General features: G+C 44.8%; 2 protein-coding genes and 1 long non-coding RNA gene across 3 annotated transcripts; 2 read left to right on the plus strand and 1 right to left on the minus strand.

Moving 5' to 3' along the window:
- Positions 1 to 262: 262 nt before the first annotated feature.
- LOC114351893 (PHD and RING finger domain-containing protein 1) lies at positions 263 to 23,802 on the plus strand. Its single transcript, XM_028303241.1, has 13 exons — positions 263 to 663; positions 745 to 1,215; positions 1,334 to 1,429; positions 1,616 to 2,044; positions 2,216 to 2,506; positions 2,584 to 5,026; positions 7,170 to 7,307; positions 17,571 to 17,675; positions 21,646 to 22,118; positions 22,196 to 22,379; positions 22,545 to 22,639; positions 23,083 to 23,211; positions 23,427 to 23,802. The coding sequence occupies exons 1-13, from the start codon at positions 526 to 528 to the stop codon at positions 23,529 to 23,531; spliced, it is 5,097 nt and encodes a 1,698-aa protein (XP_028159042.1). The 5' UTR covers positions 263 to 525; the 3' UTR covers positions 23,532 to 23,802.
- LOC114351864 (uncharacterized) lies at positions 6,065 to 14,338 on the plus strand. The gene is made up of 2 exons (XR_003655814.1): positions 6,065 to 6,461; positions 13,398 to 14,338. It is a non-coding gene; the product is annotated as an uncharacterized LOC114351864 (long non-coding RNA).
- LOC114351861 (uncharacterized) lies at positions 11,401 to 15,637 on the minus strand. Its single transcript, XM_028303204.1, has 2 exons — positions 13,308 to 15,637; positions 11,401 to 12,326 (listed from the first exon to the last, which is right to left on the minus strand). The coding sequence occupies exons 1-2, from the start codon at positions 15,361 to 15,363 to the stop codon at positions 11,800 to 11,802; spliced, it is 2,583 nt and encodes an 860-aa protein (XP_028159005.1). The 5' UTR covers positions 15,364 to 15,637; the 3' UTR covers positions 11,401 to 11,799.
- Positions 23,803 to 23,859: the final 57 nt, after the last annotated feature.

Below are 23,859 nucleotides of genomic sequence, written 5' to 3' on the forward strand. Positions count from 1 at the left end.
AGAGGGGCTAATCCAAATCTTTGCTTATGTATTAATTGCCTCAACTCGTGCTGCGCGACCTATTCACAACTAAGATTATCTTTCGTTTATGGTTTTATGGTATATTATTAAAATTTTAGTTTATTCTACTAATATTTCAAAGTTGAAAGAAAGACTGTTATTTTATTTTGTGGTTTAAAATTAATTTATTGAAAAAAAAAGATGTCTCAAGGATGTCTCATACATACTCTTTTGCGTCAATTACCAAAGAGATAAATTTAAAAAAGTTCAAACAAAAATGGCTGCCTGACCATCGATAGCGGCTTGCTGTCAAAATACCAATTTCAACCTAACGCGTATGCTTTATTTTAATGTAGATAATTTTCCATGTTAAGTTTTAATTAATAACTAGGTGAAATAGATATTTCATTTCAAATGACTCCAATACTCCATATCAAAGGTCATTTACACCTTTGCCTCTAGTGCTTCGTGTCCTGGTGAGGCACCACTTACCTTCGTTATTCGGTGTTTACAACTCGAATTAGAATGAGTGACGACGGCAGCGAGGATTCGGCACCGCGCCCCAAGCGCAAGATCAAGCGGGTGGTGGTAATGTCGTCCAACTCTAGCTCCGACAGCGACGAGTGCATCGCTCCCACGGGGACACGTAGAAAGCGAATGAGGGTGAATATCACAAAAGATCGCAGATTAGAGTGGATTATTAAATTATCAGAGTGTCTCAGTCATGTTATTATTTGGTTTTAGGTGGTTAGCGATGCCGAGACTGACACTAGCGGGAGTTCTGTTGTGTGTGCGGGAGCGCGACGCAAACGAACGCTGCCGAAGCTTCGGGATTCTGACGGGGACAGTGACACCTCTGGATGGGCCACAGACCAATCCGACACCCCTAAGCCTGCTCCCGGTCCCTCAAGGCCCGCCTCTGGCTTTGCATCTGACAGTTCTGAAGGAAACTCAGATAAATGCTCTATCTGCCTGATGCGTTTCACTTCTCAGGAGGTGGGCACACCACAAAACTGTGAACACATTTTCTGCTTGGACTGCATCACAGAATGGTCAAAAAATGTAAACACATGTCCTGTGGACAGACTTACATTTGATTCTATTGTTGTACGGGCTTGTGCTGGTGGCAGAGTACTGCGCACTGAGCCTGTGACGGTCGTAGAACGCAGACCATCAGTAGAAATGCTCGTTATAGAGGATCCTACTACATGTGAGGTAAGTTATTGTGCGTTTATAATTATGAAACAAAATTCTAATATGTTAATGTTGGAGTATAAAGATATAATAGTAAAATAGACTTAATTATATTGTCATTACTGAAATTGGTGTGCAGATCTGTGGAAATGCAGAAAATGAAGAAAGTATGCTGCTTTGTGATGGATGTGACCTTGGTTTTCACATGCAGTGCCTTACTCCTCCTTTAACAGAGGTAAATTATTCATTAAATTAAAAATGTATTAATAATAATTGTGTTATTTATTACTTTGGATGATGATGAGGATGATTTTGTAATTGCTATGTTCCCATTACCCACTGGATTGTGTTGTAAAATAGGTACAAACAAATAATGAAAAACAAAACCAATTATTGTAAGAATTAATAATATTGTTTACAGATTCCAGCAGAACAGTGGCTCTGTCCTAATTGTGACAGTATTTTAGATGTCATTCAGTTGTCTGAGATTGAGGGTTTATTCTCTGGATTGGAGGATATTGATATGCCCATGCCTCTCCTACCCCGATTCAGAGAACCCAGACATATAAGAGGCTCATCCCGAAACATCGTATCGGATGAACCGTCTACCTCATCGGGTCGCAGAGGCAGTTCCTCCAATGTAGATTCAGGTCCATCAACGTCACGGGGCACCCGAATCAGCAGAAGAGGCAACACCAGCGCGGGCACAACAAGAAGGCGTACCAACGGACCTCAAAGAAGAAAGTACAAGAGACGAAGAACCAAAGCGGTCATAATCGAATATGAGGTGGAGGAAAATGGCAAAATTCCAATCACAAAAAGAGTTAAAAGAAGAATAAAAAAACCAAGAGTAAGCATTATGTTTCTATACAGTATTATAACACAAGTCTCATTTTCACACCGCCCATGAACGGTCACCGCGTATCGTGTGGTTAAGCTAGGTTCCGCCAAATTTGTTCGTCTCAAACCCCTCAAGCACCGTCAACGACGGGCGCTCACCTGGCGCAATTGCAATTTTCAGTCTAAAAAGCGGCAGCCCCGCACCGTGGCGCGGCGCTCGCACGTGCGCGCCAGCGTGCGCGCGCGCTTGGCCGACCTGCGCGGCGCGGCCGGCGAGGAGCGCGCGCTGCCGGCCGGCCTGCAGGCGCTGGCCGCGCGCCGCCGCGCCGCCGCCATCCCCGCGCTCAGCCTGTTCGGCGCGCGCCACCAGCTCGACTGCTTCGACGACGACGACGACGCCGGCGCCTCCGAGGCCGCCTCCACGGCCGTGGCCGTCCGCCCGACCGCCGGCGTCTTCAGCGCCTACAGACAGGTAAACGTCGCGACCCGGACCCGTCGCCGCGGCGATCGCGATCTCCCCTCTGACGTCTTCCGTGATTGTGTTCGCAGGCGAGGAGAAAGATGGTCTCGGTGCCGTCGCCCCCGCACGCGTCGTCGGCGCCCGATTTGCTCTCGAGCATATTGGACAGTCAGGCGAAGCTGCACTCCAGGAACTCGGTGGTGTCGATTTCGGTGGACGGGAGCGTCAGCATCGAGGTGCGGACCGTCAAAAAGGACGGACCCCCCGTCGGAAAGGGCGACGGGAGACTCGATCTGACGAAAGGGGACGAGGGGGCGGCTCGGAAGGCGCCCTCGTACCCGGGGCAGTCGCGCGGCGGCTGGGGCGGCGGCTACCGCGGCGACTACCACCGCGAGCAGGCCGGCGGCTTCGGCCGCGCCGGCGCCCCCCGGCCCGACAACGGCTACGGCGCCGGCGCCCAGGGCGGCCACGGCTACCGGCGCGGCCCGCAGGACGGCGAGGGCCACGGGGGCTTCGCGCGCCGCCCCCACTCCTACCCGCAGGCGGACGACAACGGCTTCGACCGGAACAGGCGTCCGCCGCCGGGGGACGCGAACCGACAGCAGAACTTCCCGCAGAACCAGAGGCACGACGAGCGGCGCCCCGGCCGCCACAGCCTGGGCCCGTCGTGGCAGCCCTACGGCGGGGCCGGCCCGCGCCGCGACGCCGCGCCCGCGCGCCTCTCCTGCGACGACCCGCTCGACATGCGCGTGCAGCCCCCCTGCCCCCGCGCCCCGCCCTACCGGCCGCTGCCCGAGCCGCCCGTCTTCGAGTTCGACAAAACTCCCGACGTGGAGAAATCGGAGGACGAGAGGAGCGATTCGGGTCTCGTGATAGACACCGAGAAGTACGACCCCACCGAGCCGACCAACGACGACGACAGCGGCGACGACCCCGCGCCCGCCGCCCAGGCCCCCGCGGCCCCCGGCCCGGCGCCCGCGCTGGACGCCAGCGTGCTGGACGTGTGCGTGCGGCAGGTGCTGCGCGAGCACAGCTCGCTGCTGGCGCCGGCGGCCGCGCGCAGCGACGACGACTCGGACGGCGACTGCCCCAACTTCTCCATCTACTCCGCCGCCAGCGTGCACATCGCCAACGACGCCGGCGCGCGCCCGCCCGCCGCGCCCGCGCCCGCGCCGCCCGACGACATGGCCGACCTGGTGCAGGAGGACGACGAGCCCGCTCCACCCGCCGCGCCCGCCGCGCCCGCGCGCCCGCCCGCCCCGCCCGCCGACATGAGGAAGACGCGCGAGGAGCTCAAGGAGAAGGTGTCCAAGAGGTGCCCGATAACCACGAATCCGAGGAACCCGATCAAGATCAAGCTGAACACGCCGTCGCTCATCCGGAGACACATGAGCCTGTACGACGACGCCGACGAGGAGGAGGAGGAGCCGGAGGACGAGGCCGAGCCCGCCGACCGCGCCGCGCCCGCGCAGGAGCCGCGCGCCCCCGCGGGCCGCGCCGCCGACGACGCGCCCGGCGAGCGCGGGCTCGAGGCGCGCGACCGCGTCGAGCCCGACGAGGACGAGGAGACGACGAAAGAAGACGAGATTAAAAATGCGCAATCGCCCGAGGAGAACGTTTCGACCGACGAGCCGGCGCCCGTCGCCGCCTCCGAGAGCAAGTCCGCCGCCGAGAGCGAGTCCGCCTCCGAGGGAGAGGACGACGACGACGACGATAAAGACGGCGCGAGGACGTCCCCGGTCCCGAACGCCCGGGAGGCGAGCGACGAGGAGAAGGACGAGCGGGACGCCGGGAAGGAGCCCGAGCCGGACGACGCCGGCGGCTCCGACGCGGCCGAGAAGCCGGACGACGACGCGCTCAGCGACGACGCCCGCGACGCGTCCGACGCCGGCTCCCCGCCCCGCGCGCGCGCGCCCGGCGCCGCCGTCGAGAAGATGACCGAGTCCATCAGCGAGACCGAGGACGAGCGCAGCTACACGCCCTGCCTCGACGAGAACAAGTCCAAGGACGCCTCGCTCGAGCCCGAGCGCGACCGCGGGCTCGACGGGCTCGACACCGAGATGATCTCCGAGGACGAGGGCAACGAGCTGTTCGGCGACGACGCGCCCGCCGCGCCCGAGGACGGCGAGATCCCGCCCGCCGCCGAGCCCGCCAGGAAGAAGAAGCGCAAGGACTCCAAGCGCGACTCCAGGAAGGAGGGCAAGGAGAAGGGCAAGAAGTCCAAGAAGAGCGACGTCGCGTTCAAGAAGCTCAGCAAGAGCGGCAAGGAGCGCCACTACCGCGACAAGGACAAGGACGAGCGCCGCCGCGACTCCAGCGCCGAGCGCAAGCGCAAGCGCAAGGAGAAGCGCAAGGACCTCGAGCGCTACGACGTGCGCACCGTCGTCACCGACAAGCGCCGCCGCGCCAAGGACGCCTTCGGCCGCGACGTGTCGCCGCGCCGCTCGCGCTCGCCCACGCCGCGCTCGCGCACGCCCGAGCCGCGCCGCACGCCCGAGCCGCGCCGCCGCAGTCCCGAGCCGCGACGCCGCAGTCTNCCGTAACACTAAATGGCTTGACGCTTTACCTACCGTTCTGCTGGGACTACGAGCTGCAACAAGACAAGACACCGGAGTAAGCGCCGCACAACTGACCTACGGAACTAACATAAGATTACCGGGAGATTTCTTCAATAACACCCCGATGACGTCACTACAAAATATGGACTACACCTACGTGGAACGATTACGTCACACTATCAACGAATTCAAAGCCGCTGAACCAGTAAGACACAACACTAAAACTTTCGTGCACAAAGATCTCCAATCCTGCGAAAGTGTATTTCTGCGCATCGACTCCGGCCGAAGATCANGCCTAAATTTGAGATATTTACTTATGAACAAGAGCTGTATTTCAAGTAGCTCGTTAGCTTTACATCAAACCCTAGTGGTTTTTAAAGCTATCTAAATGTAATTGTCTCAATGTTAATGTTTAAGTTGTTAAATAAAAAAAATAAAAAAATAAAGTATTTTTGGGTATTTCGAGTTGAGTTTTTTATACCAGAAGGGTATAAGGTAGAGGAAACGTTTAAGCTAATAAAAAAAAAAGTGCAGGTCGAGATGTCAAGTTATTCCCGCGCGGTACGGATATATTAAAAACTTATCTTGAAACGCGCACCTGCTCATGTGGGATTTGTTTTTGGCAAAAACGGTAGCATGCTATAAGATTTTTTTAATGTGGGTTTACGTGGCATACATTCAAGGAATCATAGCAATAGCTTTCGTTCTAGAGTGATCCGTTATTTGGACGTGAACTGGACGGTGGACGCGAAAGGACGTGTCGACCTTACGAAAAAATGTATCCACCTAATTTTAATTATTTTAAGCTTAATGGTAAGCTTAAAATAATCAAAATTAATTGTGCTTGTTATGAAGCATGGCTTTTGTTCTTTTATTTGTCTTTTTTTAAATTTTAAGTAAACGTACAATTACCTGATCAAAAGCGATCATAATCTGCGATTATATTTGATTTTTCTAATAAAAGACAATGCCGGAAATTGGCGTCTTTTTTTTTTCNCTGCAAAAACTGAGTTAAATATTCGTTTGACCACCTACGCCAAAAGACCTTAAGCATTTGTTGGGTTAGCTGCCAGCGTTTCAAAGATGATATTGTTGACGTTTCATAATTGTTATCGGGCACAAGTACTAAAGGTTCACCGATGATAAAATGACCTGGTGTGAGAGGTGTTGGATCTTGTGAATTGGTACTGATCTGTGTTAACGGCCTTGAGTTAAGACACGCTTCAATTTGGTATAACAACGTAGATATTTCTTCATGGGTAAGGGTTGCTGTGCCGATCACTCGCTTCAGATGATGTTTTGTCAATTTTCCTTGGTCACATGGTAAGCTTTCTTTTCTTTCTCTTCTAAGTTCGTGTCCTTTATGTCCGTTCTGTCGTGTTCTATGGTTATGTTTTTTAACCATGCAGGTCCACTNAAATAAATAAATAAATAAATAATTAATTAAAAGTCGTCGGACGTGTTTACCAATTTTTCACTTTGACAGTTCATGTGACGTTTACGAGTAAGCCATTCTGGCTTACTAAAATCTGCCTCACCTTTCGTGCACTGACTATCTATCTAGGTTTTATTAATCTAAGGTTGTAAGCAATTACGACTCTAAGAACTGTTAATAAAATACTATTTTCTTTACGACCGTGTAAGTGCGCTCCGACGCGCTCCGCCGCGCGCCGGTCAATGGGCATCGTACCATAGTCTAAAACAGAGTTCCGGATGAATGTCCAAGTTGGACGATAGCTCGCGGCTCTATTTCATTGGGCTCCGACAGACACCGTTGGTAAGCCCCCGCCCTTCTGGCGGGGAAAGTCACACAAACCCATAAGCTGTCCTTATTCCCAGTGGGTATGCTCAAAGCTTTTCCCTTGTCTTTATTATACACCAAAATGTTTTCTTAAGTAAATAAATAAAAGAAAATTACTAAACATAAAATAAAGCTGTATGAGGGTGACCTGGATCACTGGGGCACACGAGCCAACTACTGTTTTAACAAGTATGATTTTTTTTTTAAAAGACTGAGCGTTCAATTATTTCCACTTGCGTATCACGTGTTATCTTAAAATGTAATGTACCTACTGTGCTAATAAATAGCCTTTTATAGACGCCCTGTAATTTCCCAGGGCTGGCGCTCGCGCTGCAAGGGCAGGAGATAGACGCGTCGAGCGCGCTGCACGCAGCCCTGGCGAGAGACCCCGACAACGTGGTAGCATTGGCTTTGTTGGATGCTATAGTCGACACGCTCTCTACAGAAAACTTAGGTAAGTGGAGTACTGGTTGTGAGAACCATAGGGGAGTGAGATAACATATACAGTGTTCCAAAAACAACGAATAATCCTGCAACTATCGATTGGCATTCTCATGGAACACCCTGTATTTGACCGTCATGTTTGGAGGCGTTCCTGTAGGAACGCTTTATGTATACATATAGGGTGGTGATGTGATTGTAAACTCTAAGGTCATATATCTGCAAGTTTGAAACGTGCATACACCCTACTAAATAATTATGCCATGATACACCCTGTATCATAGGCGTACTAAGCGTTTGCTTCAAGCTTCTAGGAGTGACTTTTGACCGCGTGAAATTAAGTTTGCCACAGATCGTTATAAATATTAAACATCCATATTCACAAACGCATTTATAATATTAGCAGGATTTTAAAAAGGAAACATAACGTAGAGGATTACGTTTTCCACATATACTGGTCATCACAAAAATCGGCCCACCTACGCTTTACAGGAAAACTCGTTTCTACTGACACAATCATGGTGCCAATATTGGTGTTATTTGAAAGCCCAATAAATATCCTTAAAGAAAAACACATTTAATTTCTTAATAAACGATTAACATAGCAATAATTATGACTTGAAAAAAGACCTCACTTTGGGCTCACCTCTGGGATCAATTAGACCAATTTTTATGGTTATAAAAGCAAATAATGATCTCACGTGTCCTCTTTAACAGATGGATAGCGATTACTCCCAGCTTAACAGTTTTATAGCCATAAAAGTTGGCTCAAGCGTAACTACCTATTTTTTTGAAGAAGTGACTGTGAATAAAGTCCAACAATGTATTTGATGATAAAATATCCTTTATTTTGATTTAGTTTCACAAAAAACAATTCTCCCGTGACACTGTTGATGACATGACAATTTCTTCTTTTTTATTACTTTATGGTATTAAACATTCCGCCCACCATGACCGGAATGGTCATAATTCCGCCCACCATGATTAACCACCAACGAAAGAGTGGACTGTATAGTTAGATAAAAACAAAACATTATAAGAAATTTAAATTGGTTAAATCATGGTGACTAGATAACAAAACAATAGTTAGAGTTTAAAACCTTATAAATGCATAGGTATACAAAAATATTGTTATAAGATAACTTAACAACTTAACTTACTTGTTCACAAAAGTGGTTAAACAAAACGAAAACAACAAAACTCATCACTTAAACATGATATAAAAAATAAAATAGCTCTATTCAGCCACTGGCAAAACACACAATTTTACAACAGGCCTTTTAATAATGGTATCTCTACATTTTATACTAACAACTCTCGTAAGGTTGTCCAAACCTTTGTGCTTTTCGGTAATTATGCCCATTAACCACTTCGCAGGAGGAAGATCGTCTTCTTTAACTAAAACTACATCCCCGATTCTAGGCTCTGGTGTTTTATTTGCCCATTTGTACCGCTGCAAAAACTGAGTTAAATATTCGTTNGAGCTATTCAACACAAAAATTATTATTTCAATCAAACTAGTAATTCTTGAGATTAGCGCGTTCAAACAAACAAACAAAAAACTCTTCAGCGTTTTAATATGAACTTGTTGTTGTTGATTTTTGGCGTCAAACCTTGGACCAGGCATACGGCTAGGCAACGTAGTGTAAATGCCCTTCAACCATCAGGAAGACCACTTTTCGATAGGGTAAGTCCTTTACGCGGTATAACTGGAAAACCGAAAAAGCGCCCCTTTCGGGGGCCCCCACCATTTAAGCACAACTCCGTCGAAGTCGAAAACTTAGGAGAGTCTTAATGGGCAACCAATGAAGCCATTAAAGCAATAAAATCTTTTGTAGGAATTATTTCCGATTTAAAAGCTAATTCTACTGGACTATGTACCTACCATGAGTTTACGTTAGGTGTGTTCGCTAGCGAGTACGTCAAAAATCTCTATGAAGATTTTGTTTCTTCAAAGTAGCCGCTAGGGGCGCTGCACAATATGTCAAACAATTAAATGTCATTTTTTACGCAGTCGCTAGCGAACACACCTAACGTAAACTCATGGTAAGCACACAAGCTCGGGTTAAGTGACACAGCTATTTGTCTTTTATTTAGTAAATTATTAATTCATTCATTATTAATTCTTTCATTACGAATTACATTGAATAAAGCACACCACTCAACTATTCTAGATTTCGCATTATTGATAAGTCCATAATCATCGGAGTGATCAGTCTGATTCTACCTTTACTGTCCATTGAACGGACTCGCCCCAACTGATGTGGTTTGGTCCACGCGAGCCCAGACACTCTACTAAGTCCTTTACGATGTCTTCATTTAAATTCAAAGTCTTCTAGACATTACAGTATATAGTATGAAGCAATCGAGGCTCCTCTTTGTGCGATTAACACTATACATCTTACATATAAATGTACCTAGTTAAAGAGTCAAAAAATATTTTATCTTGTGCACACATCGACCCCGCAACCTCAGGGGTCGCCGAATTCTCTCAACTACCGAATCAAATTGTTGTGTTGAAGTAAACTCTTTGTATTTTTAAAGTCTCAAAACACCATCACTAATCTAGTCAAGCAAGAAATTAATGATAAGCGATGACGAAAATAACAAATGAGCGCCCAAGTTAATTGCTTTTCTACAGAGGAGAGCGACTATTAAAATGTTCACATCTCGTTCACTCCCAATCTATCAGCAAAACCCAGTGCCTATTAAATTAGATTTCCTACGAGTAAACAAGGAGAAAACATTCTGCTTTAATGTAATCAAATTGAGATAAATACTAAAAAAGATAAGGAGTGTTTGGCAAATTAAATTGAAAACTTTCATTCGATCGTTTGACTCGGCAGCTCAAGTGTCGAACAGACGTTCGAAAATAAACACTATCTGCGAGAAACAAGATTGAGAATTGAATTGGGAAGTATCGCTGAAGACTCGCAGCTTTAGACTCGAGAGAGGAAAATTTGTGTCGTATTGGATTTTAATTTCTTTTTCTAAGAATTAATGACTGCTTCGGTACGAATCGTCTTTCCCGGTTCATACGTTAAAAAGTCGATTGGTTGTTCAATCGGCTCCGTATAAAAGTGAGATTTTCCCGTCTAAAGTGCCACTTTATAAAATGTATCTGGGGCTTATCTTTTCTCTTGATTTTCTTCGATGAAAAAGGCGGCTGATATTTTTTTCTCACTTCTTAGAATATAATCCCTCGAGCTGCTGAGTTTGTTTTCACGTGACGACTCAGTCCAAAGAAGCCTTTTTATAAAGGAATCTTTTTGATACCATTATTTGCAGCGAGTACTTTATAATTTCTAGAATAATCTCCGTTAAAATGAACGGCTTTTAAAATAAGTTAAGATTAGAGACAATATTACTTTTGACTACATAATGGTATATAAAATGGAAAAGTTATATTCTTGTCCTCTATAAACACAAAAACAATCTTTATCATTATTCCAAGTTTCAGTATGGCATTGCAGGAACAAATTATAACCCACACTATGGAAGAATCAAATCAAATCAAAATTATCTTTATTTGTTTAGACTAATTAAATTAGTTCTTGCAAATCGTCAAATGCTCTTAAGGAGCCTATACATGTCTCATTCTTTTTTTGCCCTACCAGCGCTTCGAGACAAACATTTGGCAAGTGCTGAGAAGAAGCGCCGCAACAAACTCAGTCACCACTGTCTGCCGGTTTAAAAATATAAAAAAATATAAAAAAGTAGGAAGTTACATACATTCAGAAGCAAGTTACTTACCACGCGCTCTCGTTGATAGGTGGCCTTTAAGACGCCCATCTAGCACGAAACCGCGTGGCAGTTTTGAATATATTTCTTTAGTGCCGTGCTAATTTCTAGGTTAATTGTTGCGTTTTGATACATATATTTTATGTCAGGTATATCTTTCCTTGACCAGTCCCCGAAGGCAGCGCCTGTTCACAGACATGACGTGTGAACCAGCCATCGCTTCACTCGACCATATTATAGGGAATGTAACGACCCGCCTCACACGCCACTACCCCAGAGACATTTTAGTGAGCATGACAAGTCTAAGATATCCTTCTGGCTAAGTGCCAGATATAAAACTGAATTAAGTCCAACAATGTATTTGATGATAAAATATCCTTTATTTTGCTTTAGTTTCACAAAAAACAATTCTCCCGTGACACTGTTGATGACATGACAATTTCTTCTTTTTTATTACTTTATGGTATTAAACATTCCGCCCACCATGACCGGAATGGTCATAATTCCGCCCACCATGATTAACCACCAACGAAAGAGTGGACTGTATAGTTAGGTAAAAACAAAACATTATAAGAAATTTAAATTGGTTAAATCATGGTGATAACAAAACAATAGTTAGAGTTTAACCTTATAAATGCATAGGTATACAAAAATATTGTTATAAGATAACTTAACAACTTAACTTACTTGTTCACAAAAGTGGTTAAACAAAATGAAAACAACAAAACTCATTACTTAAACATGATATAAAAAATAAAATAGCTCTATTCAGCCACTGGCAAAACACACAATTTTACAACAGGCCTTTTAATAATGGTATCTCTACATTTTATACTAACAACTCTCGTAAGGTTGTCCAAACCTTTGTGCTTTTCGGTAATTATGCCCATTAACCACTTCGCAGGAGGAAGATCGTCTTCTTTAACTAAAACTACATCCCCGATTCTAGGCTCTGGTGTTTTATTTGCCCATTTGTACCGTTGCAAAAACTGAGTTAAATATTCGTTAGACCACCTACGCCAAAAGACCTGGAGCATTTGTTGAGTTATCTGCCAGCGTTTCAAAGATGATATTGTTGACGTTTCATAATTGTTATCGGGCACAAGTACTAAAGGTTCACCGATGATAAAATGACCTGGTGTGAGAGGTGTTGGATCTTGTGAATTGGTACTGATCTGTGATAACGGCCTTGAGTTAAGACACGCTTCAATTTGGTATAACAACGTAGATATTTCTTCATAGGTAAGGGTTGCTGTGCCGATCACTCGCTTCAGATGATGTTTTGTCGATTTTATCCCACTCTCCCATATTCCACCGAAATGAGGAGCTCTTGGTGGGATAAAATGCCACGTGGTACCAGCTGTGGCCAAACTCTCTGCGATTTCTCTAGCCATGGTTGAGTGCTCTTGGGCCACCAAGGTCTTCAACTCTCGAGCGGCGCCCACAAAGTTCGTTCCATTATCGCTGTAGAGATCAGCGCAATGTCCACGTCTCGAAACAAATCGTTTAAAAGCTGCTAGAAATCCCTGTGAAGTGAGATCGGTTACAGCCTCTAGATGCACAGCCCTTGTGGCCATGCATACAAATAGGCAAATGTAGCCTTTGTATGCTCGGTAACCTCTACCTTTAGAAGCTCTGATCTGGATGGGTCCAGCATAATCAACTCCACTCTGATAAAATGGGCGTATCGGCGTGATGCGTGCTGGAGGTAGCTGTCCCATGAGTTGATGTCTAAATTGTGCTGCATGTCGTACACATGTGACACATTTGCGCACAAACAATTTTGTGCGGTTTTTTATATCAAGAATCCAATATTTCGATCGTAGATAATTTACCATCAATTGAGGTCCTCCGTGAAGGGTTCGTTGGTGAGCATCGGCAATGACAAGATCTGTGAAGTGAGATTTTGATGGTAAAACAATCGGGTGTTTTTTGTTATCACTGATGTTAGCTCTCTCAAGACGACCACCAACTCTCAAAATGCCTTCACGATCCAGAAAAGGAGTCAAAGTGGTAAGTTTGCTCTTCTTGTTAACTGTACCTGTAGTCTCGATATCTTTGATTTCTTGTGCAAAATGAGCAGCTTGACACGCTCTTATGCTAACTAGAATTGCTTCTGAAAGTTCTTTGCTAGTTAACCATATCGGAAACGTCGTTGCTTCAATAGATTTCTTTGCCTTTGATGCAAATCTCCTACAATAAGCTATAACTCTTATTAGTTTTTGTAAAGACGAATACTTGGTCCACAATTCAAATTCATCTTCTTTGGTTACATGGTAAGCTTTCTTTTCTTTCTCTTCTAGGTTCGTGTCCTTTATGTCCGTTCTGTCGTGTTCTATGGTTATGTTTTTTAACCATGCAGGTCCACTTTTCCAGAGAGGAAGTGTATCATATTCAGATGGGTTGACTCCACGGGAAGCGCAATCTGCAGGGTTATCAGAGGATACCACATGTGACCACTGTTCTCGGTCTAAAATAGCTAAAATCTCTGACACTCGATTTGCTATGAACGTCTTCCAGCGACTTGGATGACTGCTCAGCCAAGCTAAAACGATCGTTGAGTCCGTCCATGCATGTAAGTTTGACTTTGGTACCTTCAAAATTTCTGAGACTTCCTTTAACAACTTCGCTAGTAGAACAGCGCCGCACAACTCAAGCTTCGGGATGGAAATTTGCTTTATTGGAGCTACTTTTGTTTTGCAGGTGATAAGAGTGACCATAACATTTCCAGCTTCATCTACCACGCGCGCATAGACTACAGCAGCATATGCATCAGACGAAGCGTCGCTGAAGCCGTGTAACTCAACTGTGATACACTTTGAATTCGTACCAATCCAGCGCGGCAGACGAAATTGAGTAAGTGCAGTAAGTTCACCTCGGTAAGTACTCCAATCTTTAAAAAGCTTTGCTGGTAACTCCTCATCCCAACCGATTCCTGCTAACCATAGCTTTTGTATGAACATTTTTGCTTTTACGATGACTGGAGCAAGCCATCCCAAAGGGTCATACAACTTTGAAATATCTGAAATAACTTTTCTCTTTGTTACAGGTTCACTGATAGGTGGTAGCTGCACGGAGTATTCGAAGACGTCAGTTCGTCGGTTCCAGGTAAGTCCAAGAATTTTGATAATTTCATCTACTTTGAGTTCCAAATTGCTTGTTGTTTTTTCTGAATCCTTGCTTATTTCGTTCAACAGTGTTTCATTATTGCTTGACCATTTTTGAAGTTCAAATCCCCCTTTGCTTAGTAACTCATTCATTTGTTGAAATATTTGTTTTCCTTCCAGAACTGTGTCACATCCAGTAAGTAGATCATCCACATAAAAATCATTTAGGACTCTTTCAGCTGCCAATGGAAACTGTTTACCTTCATCATACGCGACTTGATGCAGTGCTCTGACTGCAAGATATGGGGCTGAGGCAGTGCCAAAGGTGACTCGCAACAATCGCAGATGTTCGATATCTTCTTGCGGCTTGGATCGCCAGACTAATCGTTGATAATCTACATCTTCGTTAGCTACTTTTATTTGGCGATACATTTTGACTATATCAGCCACCAAGCAAATAGGATGCAGTCTCCACCTCATCGCCAAATGACGAAGATCCGATTGAAGCCTTGGGCCTACCAACAATTCGCTGTTGAGAGATACACCGTTCTTGTCTCGACATGAAGCGTCAAAAACCACTCTCAGTTTGGTTGTTGTTCTGTTGAGCTTCACTACTGCGTGATGAGGTAAGTACACACTTTCTGATTTGTCGATCTCGTCGTTTGGTACTTTTTCCATGTGACCCAGCTCCAGATACTCTGCAATAACATCGGAATAGAGATCCTTGAGATTTGGTGATTTTGCTAATCGTCTTTCTTGCATTAAAAATCTGCTTACAGCTATTTCTCGCGAGTTGCCTGATTTACAGTTCGGATTTTCTTCTTTAAATGGCAGTTTTACGATATAACGTCCAGAAGGGTCTCTTGTGGTTGTTTGTTTGAAAAATTCTTCGCATTTTTGTTCTTCAGGTGTGTGGTGAGGTTTATTGAGAAGACACTGATCAGATTCTATTTCCCAAAAGCGTTTAAGATCAAACTCTTCTTCAACAACTTGAGTGTGTAATGTTGTTATGACGTTTCTACAGCTTAGTTCAGTTTTACTACTTTCAGATACTTGACCAGATAATATCCAGCCGAGTCTGGTGTTTTGAGCTATAGGACACCCTATTGGACCCTTAACTAGTCCCTCAGATAATATCTGACAATACACCTCTGCACCTAACAGCAAGTCTATTTTGTTTGGAACATTAAACTTTGGATCAGCCAACTTCATTTCAGGCATGTGTGACCAAAGTTTCAAATCAACCCGTCGTTCAGGAAGAAATGTGGTAAGTTTGGTAAGAACGTGAGCTTTCACCGTAATTGTGAAGTTCGGATCGTAGATAGATTGCAGTTTGATATTAACTACATGTTTAGAGTTGACTGATGAGTTACAATCACTCCCTACCCCAGTTATAACACTTCTGCTTGCTACTTTCTTCAGCCCAAGTAATTGGACTGCAGACTCCGTCACGAACGAGGCCTGTGATCCCTGGTCCAATAAAGACCTAAGTGTTATGAACAATCCATTGTTTGTTTCAGCTTTTACCAACGCGGTTGCTAAAAGAACTTGACTCTTGTTGTTAGAGAAACAAGTGGTAATGTTGGTTTGCTGGTCAATGTCATCAGATGTTGTTGCTGTTGTCGCAACGACATGATTGGTTCTTGATGGGTTAATTGATTGTGTTGTTTGAACATTGTTGGATGGTACGTTGTTATTGGTTGAATGCAATAAAGAATGATGCTTCTTATTGCAGATTCTACATCTAGTAGGCAAACGACAAGTCATAACCGAATGATTCGCGCCTAAGCAGTTAAAACAAAAATTGTTGGTTTGGACAAAGTTACGGCGAGCTGATAGTGTTTCATTTGCGAATTTCTTACAATTGCCAAGTTTATGATTGTTGTCAGAACAATATGAACAAGAAACCGATATTTTGCTAGGGCTGTTCTCTACTACATGATGGGACTGGGTACTTTTCATAACTTTGGGATCCAAAAATTCGAGAGACCTAAAGCGATGTTCTATGAAATCTAAAAATTGCTTTAATGTTGGTAAATCATTGGTAAGGTCACAAATTTTTGCTTCCCACAGTTTGCGAGATTCATTATCTAATTTTGAAGACAAAATATAAATAAGAATGATGTCCCAATTTTCAGTTTTTACACCTGTGTTAGCTAATGCATTTAGACATTCATTAGTTGTATCAAACAACTCTTTAAGCGCAGTTGAATTTTCTTGAGAAATATTCTTTTGACTGAAAAACCTTTTTAAAATGCAATTAGTTACATACTTCTTATTGTTAAATCTACTTTCCAAAAGGCTCCAACACACAGAATAATTGTCGCTTGTAATTGGTAGATGACGCACCAACTGTTCTGCTTCACCAGTTAGATAGCTTTTCAGGTAATGCAGTTTCTGTACCTTTTGTAAGGAGCTGTTGTTGTGGACCAGTGACAAAAAAAGATCTCGAAATGTGATCCATTCGGCATATTTCCCAGAAAAGCAGGGTATGGAGATCTTGGGCAGCTGCACTCTGACTTGCTCCCCCTCACTTTGTGATGGTTCTTGAGATCTGACTTCTACCTGAATGCACCTTTTCAACTTTTCTTTTAGTTCGGTCTTATATTCGGTGTATAATTCCTCGGTCTTGCTGAAAAAGTCTTCGGTGAAATATTCCGATTCTTGGTACTCTGCATCGCTTACTTCACAAATAATTGTATCGTGAGTTTTGTTGAAGTTTTGCCACAATTCCGATAAATTTTCTAATTTTGTTTCGATGTAACTAGTTGTTATTCTGACACTTGGAGACTTGGCAAAATTTATTTTGGCTTTGATAATTCGGTTGAGAATTTCGTTTTGACTTCTTACTAGCTTCTTCATCATTATTATCGGCTCGAATGACCATGAATAAAGTCCAACAATGTATTTGATGATAAAATATCCTTTATTTTGATTTAGTTTCACAAAAATCAATTCTCCCGTGACACTGTTGATGACATGACAATTTCTTCTTTTTTATTACTTTATGGTATTAAACAGACTGGATTCTTTTACAGACACATTTTTGTGGTAAAAACCTTTCCTTTAATGAAATGAAGTTTAGAACTAGTCTTTTAAATGGTGCCAATATTGGTGGGAAGTGGGGATGCATACGTTTGAAAGTGCTTGTCGCGGGAGGGTCGATTTTTGTGATGACCAGTGTAGTATGTATGAAAATAGTATGAGCAGCGCAGTGTGACGCGGACGCGTGCGATGGGTTCACACCCGCGCAAGTTTTAGTTTAGGCCCTACGTGGACAGTATGAAAGTTACTTGTAAAGTGCCGTCCATTTTTAACCGACTTAAAAAGGTTCAATGTTCGACTCTATGTGTTACATTTACACGATAGATTAAATATCGCGTTACATTCATCTGTACCCGGCCTTTACGCCTTGTATACGTTTCCAGAGGACGAGATCCAGCAGTTCCCGTTCCCAGCCGTGAACATCTCGCTGCCCGCGCCCGCCACGCCCGCGCCCGCGCCCGCAGACGCCACCAACACATCCGATATGAGCATGAGCTTCGACTAACGCAGGTTATACAGCTCTTACTATCAACGCGAGGCAGTTTCAAGAAGTTTTACATCTCTATATCACACAAGATCACAATCGTGCGTCGATAGAGGCAGAGTAAATACAAATGAGTAGGTCATCTTCATAGAAACGCACGGGCGCGGTTTATATGTGAGCGCGCCAATACGTATTGGCGCGCGCTCACATACAAACCACGCTCGGTGCGTTTCTATGAAGATGACCTACTCATTTGTATTTACTCTGTCAATATCGAAGCACGATTGTGAACACACCACAAGAAAGGCAGTTTTCAGATGACGCGTTTTTACACGCGCGTTTTGAATCGCGCGATTGTAATTCTTAGGTGAATCGCGCGACTGCATGTGGACAGAATATATGAACGTCTAGTACCTCACTATCGCGCGATTCGAAACTCGCGAGTAAAAACGCGTCAGACAGGCTCAAAACGACACGCATTCTATAAAAGGGCGAGCATTGACCAAGTAACTTTGCCAATACCTCCGATATAAGCATGAGCTTCGACTAACGCAGGTTATACACCTCTTTGTGTCAACGCGAGGCAGTCTCAAGAAGTTTAAGGCTGGTTTTAGTGTCACGCGGACCGTCAGCCGATCTGTATGAACTGCTAGGGAGCGGAGCGGTTCCTCCGGACCGCATTACTCTAAAACGCTCCCTAGAAGTACAGATCGGCTGTGCGGAGCGATCCGCACTGACAGTCCGCGTGACACTAAAACCAGCCTTAGGCCAGGAACGCACTACGCGGTTGGCCGGAGTGCTGTCAGCCGTCCGGTTAACCGCAGTCAAAAACGTGTATTGAAAATTAGTTTTAGAGCGCCTTCACTACGTCACAAGTAGTGCGGCAGCAGCGTGACTATAGCAGCGCGACAGACGCGCTGCCGATAATTTCATACTATGTGACAGCGGATGCCTGCCTTCACATTATGAAAACGCCGCTGCCGCGCTGCTTGCTCGTAATGTGAAGGCGCACTTATGTCATGCGGCTGTTTCAATACATATTTTTAACCGGACGGCTGACCGCATTCCGGCTGGCCGCATAGTGCGTTCCAGGCTGGCCGCATAGTGCGTTCCAGGACTTCCTTTTTCTATCAACTCCCGATCTCCAAGAAGGCGATACAAAGTTTTCCATCGTGAAAACTGCTAACTATGCAACGGAACAGCTAACTGAATAACTATGCAAGCTTAGCTAAAATTATTGCTCTTGGTCTGCAACTGTCAAGTCAACAAAATTTAATCAGACACTAATATTACATACTTTGTCTAGATATACCTACTGCCCGATTATTTAGATTATAGCCTAAGAAATTGATTACACCTACTTATGTTTAAGTGTAAATTGTGTAAATATCTAGTTTGATTGCACTGGATTGCAATTTTTTTGTGTATAAGCAAGTAAATATAGTGTAAATAAACTTAATTTTGTTTGAATCTAAAATCTCAACACCTACCGAGTTAAAGGGAAATGGGAATTATCGATTAATATTACAATTACTTTTTATATAATTTATTTTTCCAATAACAGTTTACAATATATTTTAAAATCAAACAAGCTTTGGAGATTAAAATCAACATTTCATGTATTATGAAACCCTAAAATTCTATAAAAATCACCATGATTATACATTTTAAAAGCCCTTTAAAACGTTTAAAAGTATCGCGATGGACAGCCTACGATGGGCTACTAACAGGCACCGTAAAAATTGATTAAAATCACCTAACTAGTACAGGCACATGTAAAATTTATCTATTGAACAACTACGCGGAAGGCGTATGATAATATTCGTATAAAATCGATAAATTGTAATATGCATATCATTGATATAGTTATTGATCTACAATATATTAGCAAAAAATAAAGTTACTCCAGTGATTATCGTATACAAAACAAGATTGTGGCGCTACTTCATTAGACTATACATTGGGGTAATGTTCAAAATGGAATGTATAATTAAGACAGCAGCCACGAGTTTAATCAAAATATTCTAAATAATTTAAATATTGCTCAATATTCTGTCATTGCGCAAAATCACGTCTTTTACAGTCTTTTAGCGTCCCAAATTATTCACTATAAATATTTGCTTACAGACGTGAAAACATACAAAATAATACTTAAAATTTAGCTAACGAAATACAACACTTCACAACGACAGAACATGGCACAACCGTTACTAGCATCGACTGCGAACCTTCAAAGGATTCTGAACTTAAAAACTTATACAGAAGAATTTAAATTATAACTTGGCAGAAAATTACTAAAACCTGGTCCGTAAGCACGAAGAATTTTGTCTAATGACCCCTAGCTACCCATCCTTATCACTCGCGCGTAATTATATTGCTGTCGCGACTGTGCGACTGGCACNAATTACGTCACACTATCAACGAATTCAAAGTCGCTGAACCAGTAAGACACAACACTAAAACTTTCGTGCACAAAGATCTCCAATCCTGCGAAAGTGTATTTCTGCGCATCGACTCCGGCCGAAGATCACTGCAAGCGCCGTATGAAGGCCCGTATCCTGTGCTACGTCGAGATGACAAAGTATTTCGTATAAAACTACCCGACCGCGAAGTCAACGTCTCGATCGATCGACTAAAGCCTGCTTACACACTCAACGAAGACATTAACGATCACAACATCACTACCGANAATGCCGCAGGCTGCAGTGGAGGTACTCTTGGACAAGGCGTGGGCGCATATTCGCTCGCAAGAGCGACGGTGCGCAAGTGTTTCAACTCCGGTCGCTAGGAGATCTTGAGCGGGTGTTTGGTTCATCGTCAATATGACTAATTGAGACCTGCAATTATAACAAATTATTTGACATATGTGCGAGAATGATAAATTCAACTGATTTAATTTTCAAAAATATACTATTACCTGTATTTGTTTCTCTTGTAATTGATGTTATAGTTATTAATATAATTTATGTTTTGTATCAATTCCAAATGCATTGGTGTGCCATAGAAACAGTTGTGATGGATGGAATTAATTGTAATNGCTTGTAATTGGTAGATGACGCACCAACTGTTCTGCTTCACCAGTTAGATAGCTTTTCAGGTAATGCAGTTTCTGTACCTTTTGTAAGGAGCTGTTGTTGTGGACCAGTGACAAAAAAAGATCTCGAAATGTGATCCATTCGGCATATTTTCCAGAAAAGCAGGGTATGGAGATCTTGGGCAGCTGCACTCTGACTTGCTCCCCCTCACTTTGTGATGGTTCTTGAGATCTGACTTCTACCTGAATGCACCTTTTCAACTTTTCTTTTAGTTCGGTCTTATATTCGGTGTATAATTCCTCGGTCTTGCTGAAAAAGTCTTCGGTGAAATATTCCGATTCTTGGTACTCTGCATCGCTTACTTCACAAATAATTGTATCGTGAGTTTTGTTGAAGTTTTGCCACAATTCCGATAAATTTTCTAATTTTGTTTCGATGTAACTAGTTGTTATTTTGACACTTGGAGACTTGGCAAAATTTATTCTGGCTTTGATAATTCGGTTGAGAATTTCGTTTTGACTTCTTATTTGTTTCTTCATCATTATTATCGGCTCGAATGACCATGAATAAAGTCCAACAATGTATTTGATGATAAAATATCCTTTATTTTGATTTAGTTTCACAAAAAACAATTCTCCCGTGACACTGTTGATGACATGACAAATTTCTTCTTTTTTATTACTTTACGGTATTAAACAGTCGGCGAGACGATCGTGAAGCATTTTGTATCCATAGCCATAATTAAATGAGTTTTGGGAGCGGATTATTTGACATCGAGCTTCAGGATGTGTCCCATCTTTTGAGGTGTCTCGTGTCTCTGTTTATCAACAGGACTTTAGGCCAGTGCGTTGTTACGTTTGTCGACTCTGCTTGTACTTTTTGCTGGAGGCGTTCACTTCCTCCTTCACAGTCGGCATCTCAACGTTTCTCACAAACCAGAGCGCGAAGCGATATTAATGAATCCGTCGAATCCGCAGCAACGGCCGGCGGGCGGCGCGTCGGAGGCGGGGACGGCGGGGTCGGAGGCGCGCGGGCCCAGCACGCCGCCCGAGGCGCCCAGCTCGCCCGACGCCTACGACCCCTTCGAGCCCACGCGCTCCGCCTCGGGCTCGCCGGCGCGCGAGCCGCCGCCCGAGCCGCCGCGCGCCACCATGACGCTGGAGGCGGCGCAGAAGACCAACCTGTCCGCCGACGACGTCCTCGACCGCCGCCCGCTGTCGCCCATGGAGAAGGTCATGGCGCTGCTGCAGTCCACGCGCGACGTGTCGCCCGAGCCGCCGCCCGAGGCGCGCGCCGAGCCGCCGCCCGCGCCCGCGCCCGCGCCGCCGCGCATCGTGCTGCCCGACGCGCCGCCCAAGCTGTTCCTGGCCAAGCCCTCGCCCATCAAGAGCGACCCGATCAAGCCGATGCAGGTGAGAGACGTTGTATGTGCCGCTCCTCGTTCCTTGTTGTTCGTGTGCCCGACCCTCGCTGACGCGTGCGTGCGCAGGCGCGGCCGGTGCGGCGCGCGGAGTCGGAGGCGGGCGGCTCGTCGCCGTACTCGCCGGGCTCGTCGGACTTCGGCGAGCTGTTCGAGCCGCCGCGGCGCCGCGACGCCTTCGACGCGCTGGCCGAGCGGCCCCGCGCGCGCGCGCACCCCGCCAAGGTGCCCGTCAAGCTCAACAAGAAGAAAGGTGACGAGCCGTATTATTGTCTTGTGCTAATTTTCACAAAAACGTATTCGTAAACATTGCTTTTAATGTAACTTTTAACCAAGTTTCGCTTATGATACTGATAGATTCTTCCGCTTGCGTGCCGGTCGATCGCAAACGAGCGTTGTCAAATATTTATCTGCGCAGGAAAAACGCAAGTGGGCGTGAAGATCGACGAGGACAACCTCAAGATCCTGGACGACCTGCCCAGCTCCGCCGTCGAGATGCAAGTCAAGAGCAAGGTCCGCTACCCCAGCGTCTGTACTCCTTCATTACTTCCGAGGCGTGTGCGTGGCGATGGCTGAATGAGGCGTGCTCACTTTTTTTTGCCGACCCACCCGATCGTTCGTTCCGTTCGTGTAGCTACGGAATTCAGTTTTTTAATTCAAATGAAAAAAAAGTCCAGTTAACCAATTTCAAGGTCGACGTCGACAACGACGTCACCATTATTTTTTCTATTCAGAAAGAGCTCCGAACGGCAGTGGTCACTAACAAGTTCTTAATGAAGTAGCCCATTAAAAGGGAGTCTTATGCCCGTTTTCACCATCGATCCCTAATTTTTAAGTGACCCCTATGGTAACACATAACAGTAATTTTGTATTCATAGGGGTCATTTAAAAATTAGGGATTGATGGTGAAAACGGGCATTAGAGTCCGTCGGGTGTAGCCCTCTGTGTGGTTGCAGTTCCTGAAGAAGCTGAACCGGCAGGAGCGCGTGGTGGAGGAGGTGAAGCTGGTGCTGAAGCCGCACTACAACAAGAAGCGCGTCACCAAGGACCAGTACAAGGACATCCTGCGCCGCGCCGTGCCCAAGGTACGTGACGGCGCCCGCTCGCTACTGACCAAACGACCGTTCGCACTTTGCTCGAGTACAGTTTATGTAATTAGTGGTATTCATATGAAGCCAAACAAATAGTAACCCACTCACCCACTCTACTAAAATGTTTGTGTTCAGACACGTTTAGCTCCTAAATGACATCACTCGACTGAAGCGAACGAACGAGGCTAACGATGTGTTGGTGTGCGCAGATCTGTCACAACAAGTCGGGCGAGATCAACCCGACCAAGATCCAGGCGCTGGTGGAGGCGTACGTGAAGAAGTTCCGGAAAAAGAACAAGCTCGGCCTGGCGTAGCCCGCCCCGTGCGCTTCAGAGGATTATTGTAATTATAATTTATGTACTGACGATGTATTTTACTTAAATCGTTTTATTTAAATGAATTATATAGAATAAATCATGAATTAGTTCATTGGCAGTTCAAATTTTGGAGGACCTTTTCCCCGTTCTAAATTATTAAAGTGACGTTGTGTCACGAAGATGATAAGTGTCGTCGAATAAGAAGTGTAAAGTCTATGCTGTTCCATAGTTCATTTAGCAATAATAAATAAGTTAACATTATTTTTAATATTGCAATTTCTGTTCCCACGAGAGTTGGTGATTGACCCTATTTTCCTGTTTGTGT

Source organism: Ostrinia furnacalis, unplaced genomic scaffold, assembly GCF_004193835.3.
Source record: "Ostrinia furnacalis isolate ACB-3 unplaced genomic scaffold, ASM419383v2 OfSCF1217, whole genome shotgun sequence".
Taxonomy (NCBI): Eukaryota; Metazoa; Arthropoda; class Insecta; order Lepidoptera; family Crambidae; genus Ostrinia; species Ostrinia furnacalis.